General features: G+C 47.7%; 3 protein-coding genes across 3 annotated transcripts in view; 2 read left to right on the forward strand and 1 right to left on the reverse strand.

Annotated features, from left to right (window-relative positions):
* LOC123426402 overlaps positions 1-16448 on the forward strand; it is a 54043-nt gene extending 37595 nt beyond the window's left edge. Inside the window, exons 16-27 of the mRNA XM_045110236.1 lie at positions 9043-9153; positions 9538-9606; positions 9709-9852; positions 9951-10025; positions 10106-10282; positions 10372-10457; positions 11455-11509; positions 14098-14223; positions 14307-14420; positions 15743-15862; positions 15995-16094; positions 16173-16448. Coding sequence (XP_044966171.1) covers positions 9043-9153; positions 9538-9606; positions 9709-9852; positions 9951-10025; positions 10106-10282; positions 10372-10457; positions 11455-11509; positions 14098-14223; positions 14307-14420; positions 15743-15862; positions 15995-16060 — 1143 coding nt within the window. The 3' untranslated portion in view covers positions 16061-16094; positions 16173-16448. The remainder of the gene's footprint in view (positions 1-9042; positions 9154-9537; positions 9607-9708; positions 9853-9950; positions 10026-10105; positions 10283-10371; positions 10458-11454; positions 11510-14097; positions 14224-14306; positions 14421-15742; positions 15863-15994; positions 16095-16172) is intronic.
* A 2137-nt stretch (positions 16449-18585) lies between these two features.
* LOC123430150 (fasciclin-like arabinogalactan protein 3) lies at positions 18586-20047 on the forward strand. Its single transcript, XM_045114050.1, has one exon. The coding sequence runs from the start codon at positions 18809-18811 to the stop codon at positions 19649-19651; it is 843 nt and encodes a 280-aa protein (XP_044969985.1). The 5' UTR covers positions 18586-18808; the 3' UTR covers positions 19652-20047.
* Positions 20048-20056: 9 nt separating this feature from the next.
* LOC123430149 (triacylglycerol lipase 2-like) lies at positions 20057-23021 on the reverse strand. Its single transcript, XM_045114049.1, has 8 exons — positions 22863-23021; positions 22647-22766; positions 22282-22422; positions 22087-22200; positions 20956-21102; positions 20830-20870; positions 20497-20672; positions 20057-20399 (listed from the first exon to the last, which is right to left on the reverse strand). The coding sequence occupies exons 1-8, from the start codon at positions 23019-23021 to the stop codon at positions 20074-20076; spliced, it is 1224 nt and encodes a 407-aa protein (XP_044969984.1). The 3' UTR covers positions 20057-20073.
* Positions 23022-25926: the final 2905 nt, after the last annotated feature.

Here is a 25926-nt window from a genome sequence, read left to right on the forward strand (position 1 = left end):
ATAACACAAGCACTCGGAAAAAGCAGGACTTACCAGCCAGACGCGTCATCATCTGCCGAGCCCAGTCGCTGACGTATTTCTCCTGTGCTCTGCACCGTTTGTTCAGCACGTCCATTTGTCCCATCAGAGCAGTCCTTTGTTTCCCCATCTTTTCAACTTCTTCAGTCAACACCTTATTCGCTTCACGCGCCTGCTCCAATGACTTCTCTCGTCCCGCCAGAGCATCCTTCATGCCAGCTATTGCAAGCAGCGCCGCATCAAGCTCACCAGCTAACTGATTCTTCTCCGCCCTGAGAGTCTCATAGGCTGTTCCCATTTCACAAGTTTTCTGCCAGCAAACACCAAGGGACAACCAGAAAATCCAACAACAAAAGTCTAAGTTCTTCAGACCCCTGCCGACGCAAGCAGTCGACAGCGGCCTCGGGGACTACACCCAGTGGGTTCACTAAGAGTGACCCCACTGGCAGGCAACTCAAGCAGGCCCGTCCTATTGAGATGCATGTTACCACCTACGCCTACGAGGCCAATACTACCCGACCTGAGTACAAATTACTTTCGGGGACTCTTACAGTAAGTGCACTCCGAGTGCCACAACTACTCGCACTCGGTCATGTTATTTACAGACCTGACCAAAGCAAAGACAATATGTATAAAGACAACTGCCGGTGCAAGCACTCGACAGAAGTCTCGGGGACTACACCCACTGGGTTCACTCAGAGTGAACCCATTGCAAACAACAGATGCTATCCAAAAACACCCAGTGGGTTACAAGAGAAAAGTAAATACTTACTAGCCCACTTACTCGGATATCATCCCGCAGCTCCAAGCTCCGCTGGTACAAGGACGCGACGGAGTCGTAGGCCCTCTTGGCTTCTCCAGCCATCAGCTCCGCCTGCACCATGGCTCCCTTGGCCGCTCCCACCTGCTCCTCCGGGAGACGCTGGATGTTGAACTCGACATTCGACGAGCCTGGCATCGTCGGAAGTTCCTGAGGCATCCCAAGGTCCGCTCCAGTCGGCACCTCAACCACCAGCGCCGGTTCAGTCGGCGGCAGCGCCTCAGTCGGCGGCACGTCGGCGGCGAGAGCAGCAACAGGCGGAGCAGCCTCAAGAACGGGGTCCGCAGCCTGTTCAGCTCTCCCCTGATCGCCCTCGTCCACGCAAATCGCCCCTGATAGACTGAACGACGCAAGATCTCAGAAAAAGAAAGAGGCAGAACCTATGATAGAATAAAACACTCGAAGTCACTACAACGCACCTGGCTGGGACGAGACGACGTTGTCCGTGTCCATGGGGTCATCCTCCTGGCGCGCCGGAGAGGTGGCAGAAGTAGCGACTCTGTCGAGTGAAATCCATTCGACCAATGAACAGGAATTCACTCGGATATCAGAAGAAATTAGAAGATCGATACACTTACGTGGAGGTGACGGGGACAGCAACCCTCATCCGCGGCAGAGCCTTCCGAGGTTTGGACCCACTCGGTTTGGCCGCCTTGGAAGGCTGACCCGCAGGCTCAGCGGCAGCATCCCTGACCCTCTTGGTGCTCCGAGCACTCGGGACCACCGGGGCAGTGGGCGGAGCACTCGAAGATGCTGGAGGGGCCGAGGGAACGGCAGGCTCGTGTCGGCGCTTGGTCCGATGCTCTGTTTGCGGAGGCGGCGAGTCCTGCTCTTCGTCTTCCTCCTCTTCCTCGCTAGTCTCTTCCTCCGACTCCCCGCTGTCGGAGACATATTCAGCGCTCTCCACGCTGCCTTCCTCCTCCTCGGCCGGGTTCCCGTTCGAGACGGGAGAAAACCAGTTGGTCCACTCCTGCATAAAATTCAGTCGGCGACATCAGACGTCACACAGAGATTCAAGCAAACGATAAGATTAAGACAGTTAGGAGCACTCGACAAGTGCCACTCACCTGATTCGGAGGAGGATTATCCGCGCAGAAAGGCTTCGCTCGCCGAGATCCTTTGGGATTCTCGCAGGGGCCTGCGATCTGGAGCACCCACGAGGTCACCTTCTCCTCAGTCACGCCCACAACGTTGGTCCGAGTGGAATCCTCGGGCCCCGTATAATGCCACATGGCGTGGTCGCGAGCCTGCAGGGGTTGGATACGCCGACCGAGGAAGACCTCCAGCAAGTCTATGCCAGTGACCCCCCTCCTGACGACATCTACAAGCGCCCCGACCAGAGGCTGGATGTCGTTCTTCTCCGCCCTCGTGAGCGCGAGTTGCTTAGGTGGGGCGGGCCGATCTAAGCTAAAGGGAGGCAGCCCTGTCGAAGCATTCGGACAGGCGATATCCTGGCAGTAGAACCACGTCGACTGCCAGTTCCTGACCGACTCACTTAGCTGGAGGGCAGGATAACTGCTCCGACTCTTTTTCTGGAAACCTAGGCCCACGCAGAGCTGGAGAAGATGTGTTTTATCATCCGACTGGCTGAGTCGTTTGATGGTTTGGGATATAGCAGAAAATATGTGCTTGAACAGCCCCAATGGGGAGGACAGCCAATGGAACACTCGCACAGAACTATAAAAGCAGAGAGATGGACAATGGCGTTCGGGGGAAAGTGGTGAAGTTGTGCCCCGAAGTGATTCATGATGCCCTTGAAGAAAGGATGCGGGGGCAAGGAGAAACCTCGATAGACGTGGCTGAGCAGCAAGACGCGCTCCCCCTCCCGGGGCGCCGGCTCGACCTCGTTCTCCGCCGGCAGCCTCCAAGACTTGTGCACGATCATCCCGTGCTCAACCAGCTGCAGCAGATCCCTCTCCGTCACCGTGGAGGGGAGGAAGTCGCCTTGAATTCACCCCGCCGGCAGCGGCCGCTGCCGCCGCTGAGCAGGAGCCGCCGCCTTCCCCTTCTTCCTCGCCTCCATCTTGCTGGTCTGACCCTTGGTCATGGCGGAAACTGCGAACCCGCGGGAGGAAGGAGGAGGGAGGAGTGTAGAGGCGCTGGAGGTGGCGAGAGAGACGGAGCAGGCGAAGGCAAGAGATTCGGCGAGCGTAACGAAGAACCCTCGCCGCCGAGATTTAAGTAGGGTTCCGACTGGGTCGCTGGCAGGTGGGCCCGAAACCTTATCCCCCGACCCACCGCGGCGATATTAATGGAGAGGTTGAAGGCGCGAGAATCGAGGCGTCAGGCGCTACTCGAGCGCGATGGCGTCATCCCCGCTGAGCGCGCGGAACCCGAAATTTGAGATCCCGGAAAATCCGCCGCTGTCAGTTGACCGGTCGCGTCAAAAGATGCCGCAGAAGCACTCGGCTTCCGACAGTCTGTTTCGCGAGTACTTCCACTCGGATCGTTGGTCAGAAAAGATAAAATGGATTGAGGCAAGCAACGCCCAAGCCAAGCCCGCTCCAGTCGGATCCAAACTTCAAGCATCGCTTCGTCGTTTCAACCCCAATCCATTCGGGGACTAATGATGGGGTTATAGTCCTAGGGTAGGGTCATAGGCCTGTCATGTAGGTCCTACCCAAGGACTACCCCTCACAAAGGACAAGACCCTTAGTCAGTTCCGACTGAATTAAGGAGTCCCCATCATCCAGTCGGTAACAGGTCCTCGACCATCCAGTCGGAGATTAACATTCGGAGGATATCAAGCTAACCGACTGGATACCACTTGGTACATCGCAACCCCCCTGGAGGGAAACGGTCGTACGTTTCCAGGTGCATTTATTGGCATTTAGGGCGTACGTTACCTGTAACGTACGCATTCAATCCCCACTACTCCACCCCTGTACCGGAACCGTTGTGGAGGGCAGCGCACTCTATATAAGCCACCCTCCCCCACTGGTAGAGGGGTTAGCAACTCATTGTATTCCATATTTCCACTCGACAACAAGCTCCCTGAGCACTGAGACGTAGGGCTATTACCTCCACCGCAGAGGGGCCTGAACTCATACAACCTCGCCGTAGCTAAGGCTCTGCCCATCCTTTTCGTACCCTACACATCTACTGTCAGGCTTATACCCACGACAAGGAGCATCCTGCCGAGATCGGTTAGAACCACAACGCCGGCCTTAATTGTTGGTGGAGGGGGACCGGCCAGTGCGGGAGTTGGAGTTGCTGTTGGAGCCGCCGCCTTTGCCCGCGTTGCGAGGGGGTCCGCGCTGACGAGAGGAGGAGCTACCGCGGCCACGGTACGCGGCGTTCGCGGAGGATTTGAATCCACCCGAGCTGTGGAAGAGAGCCATGCGCTGGTCGAAATTGCTCATCATAGAGAAGAGCTCATCGAGTGTGACCGGCGTGACATGAGCGTCGAGGGCGGAGACCAGGGGCTGGTAGTCCATGTCCAGCCCGTGGAGGATGTAGGAGACGAGTTCATCGTCTGGGAGCGGCTTGCTGGCAGCGGCGAGTTCATCTGCGAGCCCACGCATGTAGGCAAAGAAGGTGGCGACGGATTGTGTCCTCTTTTGCGCGCTGATGAGGGCCGTGCGAATATTGTTCACACGGCTGAGCGACCGAGACGAGAACATGCCCGCCAAAGCCGCCCAGAGTGCGCCTGCGGTGGTGATCGCAGTCACCTGGACGAGCACCTCTTTGGAGAGGTTGTTGAGCAGGTACCCGAGAACCTGCTGGTCCTCCCTGACCCAGGTTGGGTGGAGGGGGTTGGACGTAGTGGTGGCCTTCCCGTCTTTGTCTGTGGAGACTAGGGTTTTGGCCGGCTTCGGTGAGGATCCGTCGACGTATCCGAAGACGCTGGCGCCCCTCAGCTGCGGCACGATCTATGCGCGCCATAGGACGTAGTTGGTGCGGATATGTTTCTCCGTGATTTGGCCATTGAGGTTTGGGTGGGAAGATCCGGAGGAAGACATGGCTGCGGCACTAATGGTGATGGGAAGCTAGATGCTAGGAGGAGGAAGGGCTCTGTATACCATGTGCGACTTGGCGGAAACGTCTTACCCATCGTGGGGGACGTGATGCGTGTTATATAGCAGGGGCACCGATCCCTGATAGTGCATACAAGGTTTAAAGTACATCTTGAGGATCAAGGAAAGTAGAGATAGAACTAATCTAGTTACAACCGAATTTAGATAAGAGAGGTTTAAACTAGATCCTAACTATAGAGATAAACTCTCCTTGGACTCCTTGCTGTACACGCCATCGTAGCCGTGACACCATATGTTCGACAAAGTGAATTTCAGTTTTCAGTGCCAGATATGGGATTGCTTAATCTTAAATTTCTTGACATGCTTGCAAATGTCTGGCCACACAAACTTAGTTGAAGAACTGGGATTCCGTTAACTTGTAGTAATCAGCGGATTTTATCAGATTTGTTGCCTACAAAAATGAACAGAGCTCATGCCCAACTGCGCACCATGGCTGCTGCCCCAAACACAGGTCTGACTGCCTCAACTGGTGGTTCAAGTCAGCTGCGGAGCTTAGTGCAGTCCTGAGGGGGCCGTGCCCCCCCCCCCCCCCCCCCCAGCCTTAGGCAAATCAGTGAAGAAAATTTAATGTCCTTGGATTAGATAAGGAAAAGATCAATCTTTGCCATCTTAGTTGTTTATGTTTTGACTTTTGGCCACCCCTAACAGTCCTGCCTAGCTCTGCCACTGGTTCAAGTGATTGCTGCCCTGGAATCATCCCTAGCTCTATCCCAGCCTGTTGTCCCCAGTATAGCCTATGCCAGCCTTACACGGGCTGCCGTAGTTGTCACATCCAATCTGGTTGCCGCTCCCTTGGAACGTGTTTGTGCGGCCACCATGGGGCATCCACCCAGGGGTGGGCATCTGCCATTCAGTTTAATCTGAAATTTAGTTCGGTTAATTTGGTGTATTCTAATTCATTTTTAGCAATTTCCGACAGAAATAGCCTATGTTACATGGCACGGGGATACGGGGATACGGAGACGGTGATATGGGAAAACGGCATTTTCTAAAAATAGACTTACAGAGATACGGCGGGTATATGTATAAATGCATAAAAAATCAGCACCACTAAACAATACTTTTGAGGGTGAGAAAATTGACGTCAATGAAGTAAGCTGATAGTTTTCATTCATGGTGATCTGAATCATCAGCGTTGTTATTTTTTAGGGCTGTAACAGGCCCGTACGTGTCCCTGTGTGTCCCAGCCGTTTTCTGATTTTTCCCCTTTATTTTCATTCAAAAAATGGCATACTTAGGGATACGTGTATCCCACGCGTATCTGTGCGTATCCCCGTCCCGGTGCAGTATCCTGCACCGATTCGGCACTTATACGCCGTATCCCTGCAACTTAGGAAATAGCCGCCAAAATCAGAGATTCCGCAAACAGAAAGACAGTTTTTTTTGGCTTGTTGGTCAGTTTACTGGTCAACCGAATAATATCAGATCAGGCCGTCGTCCACTAAGGTTGCCAAAAATATCACGTCCACGACGATGCCTCCATGGAGTGACCGCCTTCATCCTTGTTGGTGTCATCTGTGATGCTGCCGACGGCATTACCATGCCCATTTACCCACCAAGGCACAACACTGGGTGGCCTTGTGATTAGTGTGGCCGCATGGGGAACAAGTGGGGGATGCCACCGCCTGCTCGAGCCTGTCCACCGGCAACTAGAGTGGAGCGTTAGGTGTGGGACTTTGGGGGATGTCAGGACTCAGAAAGGTTGTAGGCGGCGTGATGAGTGTCTGAGACTGATGGGCTTAGGTAGGCAAGCAAAATGCTGATTGATGGGCTATTGGGCTGGCCAGTAGTAGCCTTTGAGTAGCCTCGGCGATAAAGCTGTTGGAGCTACTTTGGTTGGGTCAGCAGTTTGGTTTCCAAAACCCGAAAAACCAAATTAAGTGAAATAAATTCGGTTCGTCACAAATGCAAAACCGAATCAACAGGAATCTTGGTTTCGGTTTAATGGTTAATTTTACCACCCCTGTATATGTACCAAGATCAGATGTCTTCCTGTACATTGTGCTGGCAATACCCATTGGCCACCGGGTCCTCTCCAAGTCATGCCACTGCCACTGGGGCTACTCTTCTCCTTCCTTGGGCAGCACTTAGCAGGTTGGTGATTGCCACCGTTTGGTCTGGTTTAGGCGATGTTGGTTATTGTTTTTGTGGGTCCGTTAGAGGGTCGCCATGGCCTCATCTCCTTGAGGAATGCCTCCATTGCCTCTCTACAGGGCATACTTGAGCAACTGCTATCAACTACCACAATGGCTCTTGCTGTAACATTACCGACGGTGTTAGGTAATGAGTGTTGTCTCCCGCTCCAGTACTTGCTCCACCATCTTTGATCACCTGGCTTCATCGAGTCATAAGAGTCTTCTAAGACCTACTGTATTTTGGATTACGGTGCCTCGTCCTGGATGGTCCTGGATGGCATGAGACACCTTTTTCGAGAAAACACAAAAAGCCTTTGCGTTTCATTGCATTGAAAAGAGGGGGGGGGGGGGGGTTACATCCTCCTAAGAGGCTAGTACATCAGCGTTACAAGGAGATCAATGGACGTCCCAAGATGAAGGCAGGGTTATCCTGAGCCCTTTTGCCCAACATCGGGATTCGTCCTTGATCTTGTCAACGGGTTCATCTAGCGACGGGGTTACATGGTCAAAGACACACGCATTTCTATGCTTCCATATCATCCAAGGCACCAAGAGTGCGACCGAGATCAGCGCTTTGCGAAGCGGGTGTGGCGTGGCGTCCCTCGCCCGAAGCCACCAGTCCTGGAGCGTGGCGTCGTGATCTGGCGCCGGAGCCGGCAGGCGCAGCCAGGATAGGATCTCATGCCAGGTCTGCGTCGTGATCTGGCGCCGGAGCGTGGCATGAGACACCTCTCTGGGTCATACTGATCTTCAGCTATTTGCTTGTCTTTCCAGACATGTGATGGTACAATTGATGGTTGCATCTGCCAGAACTCTTTTGTATTCCCCAGCTTGCTATGCAGCTTATCTCTATCGACCAGCTTTCTTTTTTTTTGAAAGATCCGGGGTTTCTGGCTTGATAGATTTAGCAGAAAGCAGGCGGGAAAACAGGGTGATCAAGCGATCATGGTTACAAGCATGGAAAAAAGGAACCGAAAAGACTACAAAACTGCAACTAACAGACTATCTCATAACATCTTCCCCAAATGGGGGCTCCAGGCAGCTTGCACCAGCCAGCCGCCACAGTTCCAAAGTACCCCTGATGGCTCGAAGGGCAGCTTCAGCGCTTGGCAGCTTGCTTCTGAAAATGCAGTCATTTCGCGCCTTCCATATTTCCCAGGCGATCATCAGCAACATGGACTTGAAAACCTTCCTGAATTGCGCCGGGGTGAGGGCAATCAACCTCTGGCAGTGCCTAAGGGAACCATGGTTTACTTCCCGCCTCACCTTCAGAGCTGCGCAGCCAGCCCCGGTGGACATGGCAAGCAAGACGAAGGTGGAAAAGGGGCAGTCCCAGAAGAGGTGAGTGGAGCTGTTTCTGACGAGCTTTCTGATCTTGGTTTGGCACCTGGTGCTTTCTTCTGTCAAATAGCGGCACTAGTTGGTAGTGGTCGGTGGTCGCTGCTGTCGAGATCCGTGACAACACTACATCATTAGCTGACTTCACGTTCTTTCGCTTCCGGTACATCACATACCATTGCTTCTTCCTTGTACACTGTTACTGCATTTGCTGCCACCACCATGTGAAGCTTTGCTCACTGGCACAAACGTTTTGGTCACCTGTGTAGATGACGTCTTGTGTCTGGCTACGACCTACAAACTTGGTGAGCAGGTGCAGCTCCCCTGCCTTTCCAGGCACCCTGTTTCCACTCCCCTCATTTTGTCTTCCTCACTCAGATGTCTGGGGTCTGGCTCCCTTCATTTCAAATTGGGCCATTGCTATGTGATCTTCATCAGATTTTTGTGCCTACTGTCAGGCTCCTCAGTACACATATAATCAACTTCATTGTTTTGGTAGTGTTCGTAGCAAAGGGGGAAAATAATATTCTTTTAGTCAACATAGGTATCAAGGATCACATCATTCTGTTTGCAGCCGTTTCGGCATTTTGTTTTTGATGTATGCAGTTTAGATTCTTTGTATACATGATTTGAATAAGTATGTAGTTTGTTCTCTGTTGCTGCCCATTAAAGGAATCCTTTCTTTGCACTGCAGAATATTAAGGAGATCAGAAATACTCATAAAGCAAAAGTCCCTTGCTTTGACTTTGAGAAGTTCAAAAGAAATGGATTCAAGGAGTTCCAAGTGTCTGAGGAATGTGGAGTGGTAAACTAACTCATCTAACATTTTTGTAGTTCATTTGAGTATCTTTTGTTATGGTTCATTTTGCTCAGCAGGGCCTTGCCGCCTTGGTGAATAATGAGTTCAGCAGGGAGCAATTTTTCCAGTTCTTAATAACTGTCTCTGTAGCTTGGTACCCCATCTGTCCCATTAATATAAGACGTTTTTGCAAGCTAGCTATATTGTGGGACAGAGGGAGTACTAGTTAAGATCCCAATGCTTTGCTACAGATAAAAATCACATTAGATAAAAAAATCACCACAGTGCTATATTTCAGACTTCCAGCTCAACATTATTTATTTATTCCCTTACATTTCTGCACATTACAGGTTAGTCTAAATTGTTTCTTGCCTTGCATTTTTGGACCAGGTAATCTTTGAAGGTGTCTATACTTTGCATCCTGCCATAAGGAAATCACTGGATTTGTGGATTGCAGTTGTAAGACTCCGTGTTTTAAATATTTAAGAACTGTTGTCCTAGTCGCATTTTCTGCTACGTCATTGTATGTATATCTGGAGATTAACTATATCATTCCCTTAGGTTGGGGGAGTTCATTCTCATCTTATTGCAAGAATACAGAGAGACAAGAACCGTGCTGGCTTTTCTATTTCCCAGAATGAAATTATGACCACTGTGTTTCCGCTATTTCAGCAATACATAGAACCACATCTTGTCGATGCTCATGTTGGTACAAGAGACATGAGTGTTTAACTTATTTGATTTGTGCCACATGTGAAAGTGATCCGGACTCATGCAATATTTCTTCTTTATCTACTTTGCAGCTTAAGATTCAAAATGATTTTGATCCTGTGCTCTCTCCTGAAAGCTCGCCTTTTGTATTAAAAAGCACAAAACAGGTAAGTTATGCAGCTCTATATGTCACTCTTCATGTTTCCATTGATCTGATTTTTTTCTCTTTTATTTATTTTAAAAATAGGTATCCTACCAAGACATACTAAAAGTGCTTGATGCTAGTAAGGTCTGCAGCTCTGTCCAGAATTTTACTGATGTGTACTTAAGACTTCCTGGCATACCATCAAATGGGCAGCTGACAGAAGGTGAGTGTATTAGGGTCAGAATATGTGAAGGAAGATTTGCAGTGTTAATACGAGAGGTTTGTGTACCTTCCACATTTCCATTTTTCATTGTTTTATTGACACAGTTCAATGGCATGGTACCATCTCATCTCTTCTATTTATCCAGCCTATAAGGGAAGGGAATTTTATTATCCAGCCGAAGGTTGATTTTGATATTAGTGCCAGTACTGTGGCAGGACTGCTTAAGCTTGGGTACGTTGTGTGTTGTATGACATTCTCCTTCACCTGTCATACTTTCATGAGAAATTCGTGAAGCAAGTCCATGCGATACTTGAGCAGAGGTGTCATATAGGTTCCTAACTTTCAAGATTGTCTTGGAATGTTCCTATGCTTGTCTAATGGGCCAGCGAGATAATTTCTAATATAACTAATGTTACAGATGGGTTAGTAATACAGATGCTATATCATATAACGACAAGATGACCTCTTACCTCTAAAATTCCACATCAACTTGCCATAACTAGACCCTCCCACCACATAATTCAAACCTATAGCTAAATGCGCAAAAATAACAAAAACAGAATATTGTTCAAGTAAAGTGGCCCAAGTTGTGACTTTTGATGCATCGAGATCTATGTGGCACCTATATTCAAGTTTAGGGATCCACTGTGCAAATATATCTTCATTAATTTTGTAACCAAGTGCATTTTCCTATCTTCTTAGATTATGCTTCAGTATCCAACATGTGATTCTAACATGAGGATGATCCGTCCAGAGGTCCTTATGCCACCGGCTTGGTAGTTTGAAGACCTGCATTAGCTAGGGTTGTTTTTTGAGGAGGGATGTTAAGAGTATTATGGTCTTTTTCTAATAGTCCAGGGTTTGATGTGGTCTCTAATAAAGTAGGTAGTAGTCATGAGTCATTGTCGCATTGGCTATATCTTTCTCCCTTTCTGCTGTGCAATACAACAAGCTCCGTCCATAACAGTTCAGTAGTTGATCAGTCGGGAACTGATTTGTTGCATATGGGTTGCTGGAAATTTTAGGAGATCATAGTTGATAAAAGAATGTTGTGGCAATATAACTAGCGACCTAAAACTGCTGCTGTGTGATCACTCACGAAAAGGTGTATTCTAGGCAGTTCATTCTCAGTTGATACACCAAAAGCTTACTATCTGCTTGCTAAACTATTTTCATCATTTTGGGAAGTGAGGTGGTATGATTTATTATTTTGCGTCTCACTTTGTAGTTACCAAGCTGTTGCATATATTGAAGCTTCTGCCGTGATTTACCAAGATGGAAAGGTTATTATTTTCCTTCAGAGTTATACTCATTTTCCTTTCTTGGATAGAAATTTACTGGAATATGCATGCCCCATGATCTATGGTTGATGGTTCTTTTATAAGCTTATGACTATTGATGGTTGAGTTGTGGTTAAGGACCAAAGGGGATAGCAATTGGACCACATTGAAGGCGTATTTGCCTAGAACGACAGTAGCAAGTTGGCAGCAAGATATCCACGTTGACATTCCGAACCCTGGGGCTTTCTACAACATATTTTCACGAGATGTCATTGCAGAGCCAACGACCTTTTGGGATACATATCTCATATTATAACATTGCATACCTTGGATTTTTCTTATAACTCAAAAGGGGTTTCTTATGAACGGCCAGTGCTGTTTGTCAACAGGCAACCTGTGGTGCAATAATCACCATGTTTGAGCCGTTGATGTATAGTTAAGGACATACACATTGAACACATTTTTAGCGTTGAGTTAACACTTACACATGATTGTTGAAATATGCTGAATATGGTATTTATTTTAATGTGGTAGTTTAGTGCTGTTACCTGAAAAAGATTTCTCGTAGATGTAACTGCAGTGTTCTCAGTCTGAACATCGCACTTACTGAGAGTTTCCCCATAAAGCTATGTATCCTCATATTAAACTAAGAATTGGAGTATAAATTTCACATTGTTTAGTAAATTTGTTTGAAACTTTACAGCTAGTGTTACCAAGTGTAATAAAGTGTCACCTATTCTCTATCAATTTTTTTTCGAAATGAAAAAATTAGATCAGTAGAGGGAGAAGACCCTACTGATTTTTAATAAAGAATGAGATGTGAGACCCATGTAAGAACCGAGGTTCGAACCCACGCCGGCTAGGAGGCAAAACTGCACTCTGACCACTGAGCTAAGAGCTCATCCACCCTATTCTCCATCAATGATATAATAAGTGGCTACATTAAGTTCAAGCTATATAAATTCATTGACATGCATCCATATTCATATCAATGCAGCAACCAGATAGTTCATGTTTCTAGGGAAAAGTAACGAGGTACCTGGGCAGTCCTGATATAACTTGTTCAGCAACAGCGTGAACCGATGTATATATAAAAGAAATGGTAGCATAATAACAATATTCTTACATGGTAAAAATGTCTGTTTTGGATCCGGAACTTTGATATGAGGTACGAGTGCTCAACTTTCCAAACCGAGACACATTGAACTTTAAGGTGATTCTGAGAGTGGTTTTACCAATGTGCCATGGCGTGGACAGTTTTGTCAAACTGGATGATTTGATCATACTTTGTTGTTGGGCTCTTGTAGGTAGATGAGCTCTCTCATTTGCCCTACATGCCCTGCCTCCCCTCTCCTCTGGCTTGTACTTGCTTTTGCCATTGACATAGGGGGTGGACATTTGGTTTGAACCAAAAGCTTTGTTTTCGTCTGTTAGTTTTCTCGCAAATTTGGTTTATCAAAAATGGCAACTGGGATATATACAGGGTATCAACAAAACAACCTGACACTTGGGTTTCACTTAAACTGAAAAGATGAAATAATGTGACTTAGGCAGCGTCTCAGGAGAAGTCAGGGTCAAGCTGTCAATGGCCGCTCTTCTTTTGGAAGAGTTGCATGCCAGGAGCAATCGCTCACTTGCTAATCTTGTCGGCAATGTGCGGAACGCCATCTGGGGCAGAATGAAAATTTGAGGAGAAAGCTTGCCAGACTCCATCAATAGTAGGCACGCCGACAGGTGGTTCGGACGAGGAGGCGAAGTAGGAGAAGTCCGAGATCTGTGTTCTACTCTTGTCGGTGGAGATCAAAGTTTAGAGTGCTCAACTGGGAAAGGAATGAGACAGCTCCCTTCTGGGGTTAGTGCAAAATGAATATATATGCTGCTACGGAGCACTACTACTTATGGGCCTGCTGCATACATGGGCAGTGGGCATTGGATGCTAACGTTGCAAAATTCGGTCTGATTGATCATTTCGGTTTTTAGCAAGCATAAACTGAATTTACAGATATTGATTCGGTTAGCAGATAATGCCCAACTGAAGTGCAAACAAACATGAAACTAGCTGGAGTTTCAGTTTATTTTGCTCAGTCTTCAATTCCTCAGTATTTATGCCCACCCCTCTTGACAGAAGATCAATTTTGTCTACAATCGAGGTCGAAGTTTAGGGTGCAAGTTGGACTTTTTCCTATGTTGAAAAATCTAATCCTTCTTCTTAACTGGTGGCTATACTGATTTGAATATAAGGTCATGTACCATGCTGGCACTCCCTGTGACAGTGCTTTTCTGAACATGATGGTTCCAATTGTATACAGTTTGGAGAAAAATACTCCCTCCCTGTGACAGTACTAAAGTTAGTACAAACTTGAGTCACTTATTTTGGGACAGAGAGAGTATATGATTTAGCTCGTTCCTCACATTTATTTGATTTGGGACTGATTTACTCACTGTGTTACCATTACCTTTTCTACACAGCAATTTTGATTTCTGCAATTTTTATCAACAATGCCTGTGACAATAGATTCATTCGTTCTGCCTTAATCATCATTGGCGCTGCAAGAGCTATCTACTAACACATTTATCTTATTCAAATGAAGATTCTTATAGAAGTTGACCATCTACAAGGCGTGACAAATCCGTATATTCAAATTAAAGGAACAAACAAGGAGATAGTTTCCTCTGCTGCGTCTGCTCTCAGCCTAGATGATTCATATACAACAAAGGTCTTAAAAATCTTTTAGTTAGTCCATCTAAATCCTATATGTACACTCTGCATATTTTTCATGGTTTTATTGGTGCTTTGCAGAGCTATCTTCAAATTATTCTGGAGAGTTTACCAGTGGATGATAATGTTACTCCTGGTATTCATAACCAACAAGCTGCTAGGCTACAGGAACTAGTTGAGTTCATCCAGTCACAAGTATGTTAACTTCAAGACAACAGTTTGTATCTTATTTGTACATTATATTCCTGTTGCATATTTTTGAGAAACCTGTCTTGATAGCTGTAGGTAAACCAAAGCATTAGTACGTACTTGTATCTTTAATCTCCAATATTACATTATTAGTGTTCCATGGATGATTTGTTAACTTCTGTTTTCAAGTCACATGAGAACGACTTGTAGACCAATGAAAAAAAAGGTTCTGGTTAAACTTGTTAGCATGGGAGACATGAAGATATGATTGTGAGCCGACCTTTACCTTTTGCTTATTGCCTTCAATTTTATCGTAATCTTGTTACGTCTTGGTGGCTGGCGGTTAGATTGCTTAGCATGTGCATTTCGTGGTTTAAATCTATGTAGCATCATATCTACCCAGTTACTTTTGCCTGAAAACGGACAAGAAGAAAAGAGAAACACCTAACTCCCCAATTGCCAAACCCCCAATTGTCCACTCCCTTTGACAGGCATGAATGCCAACAGAGTGCAGGCCAGCAGTGCAGCAGGCTGCATTGCAACAAATCTTGTTTGCCCGTTTCATCCTCTATTGTAGAAAAGCTTGGTACTCGATTGTCTTCTGTGGAAGCTTAGGTATTTTTTGTGGTAATTTGGATCATATAGGCAAAGGACATTGGAAGATGGCCCTTTTTCTGGATACTGGTGGCGAATTTGTTCCAGTATGTGGTAGATTGCAGTTTCTGCTTGACTTTTCCAGCATGGAAGCATGACCTTTGTTTTGTGAGGTTGCATTGCCCTCTTGAACATCAAATCCCCCAGGATGTTTTTATTTCTGCATATGTGTTGGACTTTGCTCGTGTCTTAAGAATACCTTGCTCTACCACTTCCTGAACATCATCAGTTAACAGTTTACTGGATCAACCCGATAATGCTTTTTATAATCCAGAATTATAATGCTCTTAATAGAGGTGTTCATCACTGTTCCCAATGGACCGGCTAAAGCGTTGTTGAAGCATGAGTAGTAATTTTGTATTTTCAGATGCATGTGTGATTTAGTTCTACTTTGTTGGTTTGAACGGCTTGGGAAAATCGCGCTTGAACGCCCCTAGTCATAGATCATGTAGCTCCAGGAATTCCCCCAAAGAAAGTGTTGGTTTGGCTCGAATCAACTGGTGTTATGAACAATTTCACCTGACTTCAAATAATTAATAGTAAATTGGCTGTAATTGGATTTAAAATCAAATGACGGTTTAATCTCCAAGTGATCAGGTTTTGTGGCTGCTTTTTTTTCTCTGCTTATGTTCAGCTCTTTTTATTCTTATATATTGAAATACCCCCTAATGCAGGGAGGGAGCTTCAATTCTGATTTATCTTCACCTATAAGAGAAAATTCTTCAACAGATGGTGTGCTTGATGATCTGCAATCCAGAATAAAGAGGCTTGAGAGATGGAATACAATAAATATGGTGATTCTTGTGCATCTGTTAGCTTTTAGATTCGTTAACTTTGTTGACATCAGTTTACTTAAGTTCACATTTATAATCATATTTAAATAATTGAACAGATATTGTATTCGACTAATATTTATTCTCCTGCAGGTTTTATGGACTATACTACTGTCTGCTCTTGTTGGGTATTCACTATACCAGAAAAGACGTCATTAACAAGTCAGAAAATTGACTCAACCAAACCACGCCAGTATGTAGTGCTGCTTTCAGAGTGCTCTCAGAAAAGTCACAAAATCGACTCTGACATAATCTTTTATCCTTTTTGCAGGGATTTTTCTTTATTTCCAGATATTTTGGCATGGTTGATGAACCGAATCATTTGACAGTTTATTGATAGGTTAGTGCATATAAAATCATGGTGTTAGTTTCGGAGTTGACATGTAAAGTCATGCATACCACAGGTATACTGTAGCTTAGTTGCGAGTACTAACTGAAAATAAAGAGGATGTACGTTTCAACAAAGGGACAAATTAACTGTGATTGTTTTCATGAAGAGAAGGGGGACATTATTATGAAATGGAACTCCCTTTTCGAACTGGCAAAATCATGTGTTCATGAAGAAAAAGATAAGGCAGGACCCTTTGGAGGAGCACCTGCAAAGATGTTAATAGATGTGACGTGTCAACCTTCTTAGGTGCGTCTGCTCTCAGGCTGCAGGTGGAAGTAGGTTTAAGTGGGACTAACCTAGCCCACCCACTTATATTGTTTTAGTGGGATCCCATTAGACAGAGACAAAATTAATCAGGGTATCTTACTTGACCAATCGGAAGCCCACCTCGTCCTATTAAGCCAAGCCAACAGCACTAGACGAGTGTTTCTGGCCGCTCTCACCCTGCCGCAGTTTCTTCGACTCTGTAGTTTTTTTTATGTCTACTTCTGTTTCAACACTGATGAAAAGAGTGGGACAGGGGAAGCTAGCTAGTCAAGGGCTCACGGCTGGACATGTCTGTGCCATCCCACAGACCCGGGCATGCTGCCGAGACACGCAGCATGGCAACTACTTCCTCCGTTCCTAAATACCCCCTCCGTCCTAAAATTATTATCTTAGGCTTGTTTAGAAATGGATGTATACTAAAACGTGACTAGATACATTCATATCTAGACAAATCTAAGACAAGAATTTTGGGACGGAGGGGTATAAGTCTTTTAAGATATTTCATTAAGAGTCTACATACGAAGCAAAATGAGTGAATCTACGCTCTACAGTATGTCTATATACATCCGTATGTAGTCCACTAATGAAACCTCTTTAAAAACTTATATTTAGTAACGGAGGGAGTACATGCTTGCATTGCTGCTGTCGATGTTGATTTGCACAGTGCGCACACACTGTCGTGGGCTTGGCCGCGTGTTCGTCTTCTCCGCCGTTGGTGATGCGCTGCTGCCACTGGCGAGGCCTCCGCTGCCGCCCCCCCCTAGTCATCGCCCTGCTTGCGTACGTTTCCCGGCGCCGCGTCAATTGCCTGCTCTTCACGGGCCACGCCGACTGCTCCATCGCGGTGCATCAACTCATCGAATCCTCCCCGCCCGGCGATGACTGGCTCACCCTCTCCACGGCCTCCTCGCGGCTCCTCGTCCGCGGCCTCGACGGCACCCCTGCCCTCTCTATGACACCGTCATCGCCTCCTCCACGCCGTCCGCCTTTGTCAAGCAGCGCCTCCTCTTCCTCACTGAGGCCGGCGCAGCGCCTCCTCTTCCTCACTGAGACCGGCGCCACGTCCCTCGACCTCCGCTTCATGACCGTCCGGGAGACGCCCTACGAGGGCCTTGCTGAGGCGCTCAACGACTCCCGCCCTAGGTCCTACTCCTTCGACCCTTCCGAGCGGCTTCAAGGCCTACGGCTTCACCGACGCCGGCAATCTCTTGCACTCTGTATAACACTTCTTATGTGGGATCCCACTTAGAAATCACTTAATCCATCTAATTTCTAGTGGCCCACTTGCTGTTCCCTAGTGCTCATCAAGCAGCGGTGGGATTTAGGCCCTGTTTGGTTCATAAGTCCTAGGACTTTTTTAGTCCTAACTTATAAGTCCTAAGTCTCTAAAAAGTTCCTACCTGTTTGGTTCTTAGGACTTAACATGGACTAAAAGACCATATTACAACTATAAGTCCCTATAAGTCTCTCCTTAGTCTTATTTCATAAGTCCCAAATGACCATAGATGGGACTTAAAGGGACTTATAAGTTCTAAGTCTCTAATAAGTCCCTGTAACCAAACACCCCCTTAGGCCTTGTTCGGTTCCTCCAAAATTGAAGGGGTTTGAAGGGGATTGGGAGGAATTAAATCCCCTACAAGTCAAATTCCACCTCAATCTCCTCCAATCCTCTTCAATCCCCCCCTCGATGGGATTAACCGAACAAGCCCTTAGGCCCTGTTCGGTTCTTTTAAAATTGAAGGGGTTTGGAGGGAATTGGAAGGGATTAAATCCCCTACAAGTCAAATTCCACCTCAATCCTCTCCAATCCCTTCCTGGGTGGGATTAACCGAACAAACCCTTAGTGGGATTGTGGTGGCAGTCCCACCTGCAGCCTGAGTCTGCTTGCTTCCAAAGGCCAGCCCGTGTCGAGTTTCTCTGCCTAGAGCACCATGGACATAGCACCGTGGAGAACACATGAATTTTGAATCGAAAATCGACATAACAGATACAGTGGCCGGGGGCCGAGCACCCGTTGCAATGGTTGAGCCTGCTTGCAGACAGACTGTCGCGCCAAACCATGCAGATGCAGATGTCCAGGTTTAGCATCATCCTGATCCAGCCATGGACGTCCAAGTTTAGGATCACCGTGTTCAACCATGGACGTCCAAGTTTAGCATTCTGACCACACCTCTCAATGACATCAATCTTCCTTAACCAGCCACAACTCGCTAAATCGGTCAATCTCCGGCGAAGCAAATTGCACCACCATGTCTCTGGTCGTCTCCTCCTTTGCCGCCGCGGTGCTTCTGCTCCTTGCACTGGCGTCACCGGCGGCAGCCTTCAACATCACCAGGATCCTTGGCGAGTTCCCCGACTTCTCCACGTTCAACGGCCTCCTCAGCCAGACGAAGCTCGCGGACGAGATCAACCGCCGGCAGACAATCACGGTGCTGGCAGTGAACAATGGAGGGATGGGCGGCATCACCTCGCTCCCCTCCGACGTCCAGCGGAAGGTGCTCGCCGTGCACGTGGTCCTGGACTACTACGACACGGAGAAGCTGGGCAGCATGAAGAACCGGTCGGCCGTGCTGACGACGCTCTTCCAGTCCACAGGCCAGGCCGCCAACCGGATGGGTTTTATCAACTACACCAGGCGCGCCACCGACGGCGTGATGATGTTCGGCTCCGCCGAGCCCGGCGCCCCGTTGATGTCCCAAATGGTGAAGTCCGTCATGTCCCGCCCCTACAACATCTCCGTGCTGGAGGTGAGCTCCGCCATCGTGCCGCCCAGCATCGGCTCCGGCGACAACAGCAAAGCTCACGCTCCGGCGCCTGCCCATGCTAAGACCCCTGCGCCAGCACCGACGCCGTCCAAGAGCAAGAAGCCAGAGAAAGAGGGAGCCCCCGTCCCTGCCCCTGCCCCGTCCGACGATTCTATTGCCGACGCGCCTGCGGACGGGCCCGATGCGGACGGCCCGGCGCCCGCCGATGCGCCGGCAGATGATGATGATGACAAGAGCAGCGACGACACCGGGGACGCTGCGGGCAGGGTGGTTGCCCGTCTAGGTCTTGGTATCGGGGCGCTTCTCATGATTCTTCTGTCACTCTGAGTCTAAGGTATTCCCGTACACGTAGGTTAGATGCAGTTCAAAGCAGCACTACGATTACGATGGTGTGTGTAGGCAAAATCGTGATTGGATTGGATGTCAAATCAAAATTACCAACAGAAGGCAGGCACACTACCAGCTGGATGTGCGAGATCGTCTCTCCATCTTTGGTGGCCGCTCATTGAGGAGGGACGCCGTAGGCACTGCTCAAAAAGTATCGTTCGGTTCGTAGTTTAGTGCGTGTCACGTATTTGGTTATGTACTAGGAGTAGGATTTAGACTGCCACACTGAGTTCGATGCAAGCTTATGTCACGTATTTATAAATTACCAAAGGAAGTTCACGCATCATTTTCACGTATTTATATATATAGAATGACAAGAACAAATTTAGTTATTAGCTAGCATCACATGATTTACAAGTATGTCATTTGTCCTGGAGCCTGAAGAAGGCCATGAGAGGCCCGTAGACTCTCTCCTTGGCGTTCCCAGCCAGGACGAAGTCGGCGTGCGCGTAGTCGGCCAGGTACTGGACAGTGAGCGTGTCGCTGTCATGCGGCTTGAGCGCCTGCTCGAGGCGGCGAACGTCCTGCACATCGGAGAGGCTGTCCCTGCCGCCGCTGCTGAGGAAGAGAGGGAAGTCGTCGGGGATCGCCGAGACGTTGTACACGGGCGGCGTCGCCTGGCCGTAGTACTTGATGTTGTCGCTGGCGTCGCCGTAGTCGTACTTGGCGATTATACCTCGTCTGATCACTGTAAAATCAATTTAAAAAAAAAGATGTTATGCTCAGGTGTTCTTTATTTTATAAATTTTGAATCGTGTGTCGCGACTGTGGCTGGATGTACTCACTCTGAGCCAAATGAACCATGTTTTTGGTTGAAGAAGCTTGCGGCTCATGAGCAAGGAAGGTCTGGACGGAGGAGTTGTCAAGGCAGCAATTATCGCCTGTAAACGATGTCATGAGATGGTAGCAATCCACCCCTGGTAGCTTGCATATGTCAGTGAGCAGACCGTGAACAGCGGTCCTGCATTGAGATCATTCCCAGCCATCATCAGTTGAGTTGCGAAACAAACGAAACCTCAGAACAATTTTTGAAGAACGAAACCTCAGAACAATTTTTGAAGAACGAAACCTCAGAACAATGACAGCAGCAGGAATCGAGAAACGGAGCGTGCGCTTACCCCGTTGGATCGAACTCGTCGATTCCCAGCCAGTAGAGAGCCTGCCACATCAGAAACACGCGGGAGCACATGAGTGTTATTTTAGGTCGATGTCCTGCGATGTGATCGGAATCGGATCAAAGTTACCTCGGCGAGGAAAACGTCGGCCGCCGCCAGCGCCAACGGCGACGACACCTTGTTGAGAAACGAGATGGGGCTGAGCAGGCCAGCCGACCGCAGCATCGATACGTGCTGTTGCTGGTCGCTCAGGGCAGCCAGCGCGATCAACGTGCCCTGCATTCACACACAATACCACAGCTTTCTTCTTAGGCCTCCTTTGATTTGTAAGAATTTCATATAATATATGATTTTTGAAGGAAAAATTCATATGGAATCCTTCGGTTTGTATTCCCTCCGTTCCTAAATATAAGACCTTTTAGAGATTGCACTATGAATTACATATGGATGTACATAGACATATTTTAGAGTGTATATTCACTCATTTTGCTTCGTATGTAGTCTTCTAGCGAAATCTCTAAAAGTTATTATATTTAGGAACGGAGGGAGTACTTTGTAGGGAGGGATCCTATTTATGTAGGATAAGAACTAATCCTTTACATTTGAAAGAAAATAAATTAGCCTACACTCGGTGAAAAATTCCTACCCGTGCATCAAATGACATGTCTTTTTCTTATTGAGATGCATGTTATCTCGGCGCCTATGATTTTTTATTTCTTTGATATTCCTATCTTATCCTCTTAAATAGCTACACTCTACTAGCTAATTTTCCTCTTCATGCAATAATGACACATCGTCAAGTCATGCATGAAGTCATAAGTTGGGTTTTTCCATTAATCTCTTCATGCAAAAATACCACCTCATGCATTATTTTTTCTCAGGGAATTAAGTCATGTCAGGAAGTTCTATATTTGTTTTTACATTTTCCTGTCCATGCAACAATGACACATCATCAAGTTACGCATGAAGTCATAAGTTATTTTTTCATTAATCTCTTCATGCAAAAATATCACCTCATGCATTATTTTTTCTCAGGGAATTAAGTCATGTAAGGAAGTTCTATATTTGTTTTTGCATTAATTTTAATCTTCTACCCTTATCCATACATTTTTAACAAGGTTCCCACGGCAAGGGACATCGGCTAGTAAACTAAAAGAGGCCTAATTTTACTCCAGATGTCATATCACTGCGGAGAGATCATCGCGAGTATTTCCTTTTGGGACTTACCAGCGAGTGATCTCGCTAAAAAAAAAGACTTACCAGGGAGTGGCCCACATAGTGCACCTTCTGCTGGGCCGACTGGTCGTACACGTACTGCAGCATCGCGGAGAGATCGTTGCTGGCTAGCTCGTCCCACGACCAGTTCCAGTAGGCCTGCGGGGTTCTCATCCAACACTAGTATTAGTATTAGTATTCTTCTAAATTTTAATGGACGTGCATGCAAGGGCAACGCACCGGATCACTGGAAGAAAGTGATGTGTGGCCGAGGCTGTAGACAGTGCCGCGCGTGTTGGCAATCCAGACGTCGTATCCGTTGTCCGCTAGGATGTAACCCAGGGACTCGTTGGGCGAGTTCATCAGCCATGTCATCCCGTCCTGCATGCCAACAAAACAAATACTATCATCACTTGCACTTAGTATCACAAACGTAACTAACATCGAATAGTTACTCTAGTACTCCCTCCGTTCCTAAATATAAATTTTTTTAAACATATTTTAAAGTATATATTTATTTATTTTGTTTTGTATGTAGTTTTTTTAGTATTTTTTAAAAAAAGTTATATTTAAAAACGAAGGGAGTAGTATGTAAGAGTATATACCATCATGAGGCCATGCTGCAGCAGGACCGGCACATTCCCGCCGCCGCTCGTCGCCGACTCGCCGCCACGGCCGCTCGTGATGCGCTGCAGGCTTAGGATGTATCCGTCTTGGGTCGTCACCTGCATGTACGCAACCGCCAAATTAACCTTGTGTCAATTAATCAAACAGTGATGAGATGAACACACGCGCCTGGTTTTACTGCGAGTAATTTGTACCGTGTGTTCCTCGCATCCGTAGCCGAAGGGTTCCACCCTGGACCGGCACGTGCCGTTCGCCGCCGCCCCAAGCGATTCCTCTGGAGCTGGTCGTGCTGCCGAGGCCCCGACGCACATCACAACCAACAGCCCAAACAAGCAGCTGCTGCCTCTCGACATTGCTAATCTGGCCATGTGTGTGTATACGTCCTTTTTTCTTCTACCGATTGGCTTAGTCGACGTGAAATCTACATTCTTACCGTGCCCTATCGATCTTCTTTTATACTACTGGTTGGAACGATCGGGTCATTTGCGACGCAGATTAATTAACGGGAGGGCTGTAGGTACGTAGTATTGTATTGACTTATCAAGTAGACATCAGCTTGGTAATTCACGGTGTTGTAACACAGTTCACACATCAACCGTTGTTGCACGCAGGATCCTTAAGCACGTAGAGTATTTCTTGAAATAAAAAGCAAGCGTGCATTCTACTCCAGTTCCTCGCGATTTTTTTTAAAAAAAAAGCCCCAACCGGCTTCATTCATTTAGCAGAAACCATACGGAAACTGGCTGATCAAGTGATCAAACGATTAAAGCCTCCCACCTACCTAAAACTGCATGCTAATTTCCTCCCCAAAACTCCCCCGAGGGGGCTCTAAACTCTTTGCTCCTTCTCAAATTAGGCTTTGGCACTATTTTATAGATAAAACAAATTATAAAAGGCTCGGGTCACAACACAATCACGTCAAAGAAAGGAAAAAGAAACATGGAAGGCCACCAAGTGGCAAATAAAGAAGCCGCCGTACGAGCCGCGAGCCAGCGCATGGTAGCTAGTAGGGCGTCCATGAGAACTCCAAGACGCCTCCCTCTTTAGCGAGCGGGTGCCAGTGCTGCAAGAAATTTAAAGAACGAGTCAGAAACTTGCCGCGGAAAGATCTACTCAATCATTATTTTATTGCGGGTTGTCCAAAGTGTCCACGACATCGTCGCAAAGGTAAGACAGAACAAGCGACGATTGCGGCCCACCTGGGCGGCCCTAGATTGCAGGAATTCTGCAAGATCCCAAACCTCCCAATCTGGTCCGAGGGCCTCACGGACAAAGCTCCAAAGATCTTGGGCTGTGGTGCAAGAGAACAAAATGTGGGTTCCCGTCTACGGGGCATTACACAAAGGGCAAAGACCATTGCTCGGTCTGTGCCGCTTAAGAACCTCCATCCCAGAGGGCAAGCCGTTACGCAAGAGCTGCCAAACGAAAATCTTTATCTTGAGGGGCAATGGCGCCTTCCACAATGGGGAAATCCACTGAATGACCGACTGGCGGCAGAGCGCCTGGTACGCAGAGCTAACGGAGAAATCTCCTGAAGGAGAGAGACTCCAGGAAACAGTGTCGGGCGATTGGGAGAGCGCCCGAGGGACTACTTCCCTCAAGCTTACTCAATCACGGACCTCATCCGACCCGAAGGAGCGGCGAAACACAATGTTCCATTGTGCATCGAGACAAGCCTCAAAGACCAGCATATGCGGGTTCTGGCAGATGGCAAACAATCTAGGAAATCGAGCACGAAGCGGCTTGCTATCCAGCCAGGGGTCGATCCAAAACATGGTACCATTTCCATTGCCAACCGAGAAGGAGGCACCCAGTCGGATCTCGTCCTTAATGGCTTGGATAGACCTCTAGAACCGAGACCCAGCAGAGCGAGAACAAGCCAAGAGAGGTTCGCCTTGCAAATATTCCGCCTCGATTAACTGAAGCCAAATCCCACCATCGCCGCGCAAAATCCGCCAAACCCAACGCAATATGAGGGCGACGTTCATGCAGAGGGAGGCCATGATGCCGAGTAGTCCTTGGTCCTTGGGCAAGTAGATATTCGCCTATTAAATCATATGGTATTTGAGACGCCCATCAACCGTGTGCGAGAAGAATCTAGCCAATGCCTTGTCAAAGGAGCCATGTATGCCCTCTGGTAGGATGTACATCCCATCATGTACAAGGGGAGGCTAGCGAGGTTAGAGCAAATAAGAACAATTTTACTTACTTTCGAGGTGAATCGTATGGACCAAAGTTCCACATGAGACACTGCTCATCCTACAAGCGAATCATAGCCACTCACCAGGATCCTGGAGTCGGATATGAGCACCTCCAGATAGGATATGGGGAAGGACGTGAGTCTGCAGTTGAGCTTATCCGCGATCCTTTGTTGCTCGGTCACCGACTAGCCTAAGACCACAACCTCGCTTTTGTCTAAGCCCTGACATGGCTTCAAAGGAGAGCAGAAGGAAATTAAGATTGACTATGTCCAGGTCAGATCCCTCAACCATGATCATGGTGTCATCCGCATACTGCAAGTGGGTGACACCACCACGAGGAATCAAGTGACTAACCACCCCTCTAAGGTGGCCGATCTGCTTAGCCTTATCTAAGATGCGGATAATGACATCAACAGCTAGGTTGAAGAGAAGAGAGGAGATGGGGTATCCCTGCTACACTCCCCTAGAGGACCTAATATACGATCCCACTTTGCCATTGATATCTCAAAATAGGCTTTCGCCCCGCTTTATAGATAAAGCAACAACCAAAAAGTACACGACGATACAATATGGTGAGGTAGCCCTCTTACAAAGCTGATTTTGTGATATTGAGTACACATAGACGCACGCAACTATGCTATCCGTGACAGACACCGGACGAACTAAACACCTCGAGGCAATGACCTAACATACCTAAGCTCCATGACAACGCCCTCAAGAGGGAGAATGACACAGAGTGTCGCCGCTGTCAAGTCCACACAGACAAAGGTGTTCACCCGGAGCACTGACATGGGGAAAAGGACCACAATGACGCCTTCAAGAAGATCACGACACCCATAGTTGTCGCCGTCGTTGGAGGGGATCCTGCCCTTCAGGAGACATGGCGGCCATTGACCAGAGGGTAAACTCTGCTCTCACCTAGGGAGGAGGCCAAGGGAGAAGACGAAGGAAGGGGGGATCTCTCCCCCTCTCTCCCAGCAACGCTGGGGCAAGGATCGTGACGACGATCTACACCAACAGCTTCGCTGCCGTCAACACCAACTCTCCCCCTCTATAC

The sequence above is a fragment of the Hordeum vulgare genome, chromosome 2H, assembly GCF_904849725.1.
Source record: "Hordeum vulgare subsp. vulgare chromosome 2H, MorexV3_pseudomolecules_assembly, whole genome shotgun sequence".
NCBI lineage: Eukaryota > Viridiplantae > Streptophyta > Magnoliopsida > Poales > Poaceae > Hordeum > Hordeum vulgare.

Excerpts from the sequence above, each read along its gene's own strand:
- LOC123430150 (XM_045114050.1), top strand. The coding sequence starts at position 18,809 with ATGTCTCTGGTCGTCTCCTCCTTTGCCGCCGCGGTGCTTCTGCTCCTT.
- LOC123430149 (XM_045114049.1), bottom strand. The coding sequence starts at position 23,021 with ATGTCGAGAGGCAGCAGCTGCTTGTTTGGGCTGTTGGTTGTGATGTGC. Across the intron at positions 22,767-22,862 it reads ACGGATGCGAGGAACACACG|GTGACGACCCAAGACGGATA; the intron begins GTACAAATTACT and ends GCGTACATGCAG. Across the intron at positions 22,423-22,646 it reads TGCAGCATGGCCTCATGATG|GACGGGATGACATGGCTGAT; the intron begins GTATATACTCTT and ends GTTGGCATGCAG.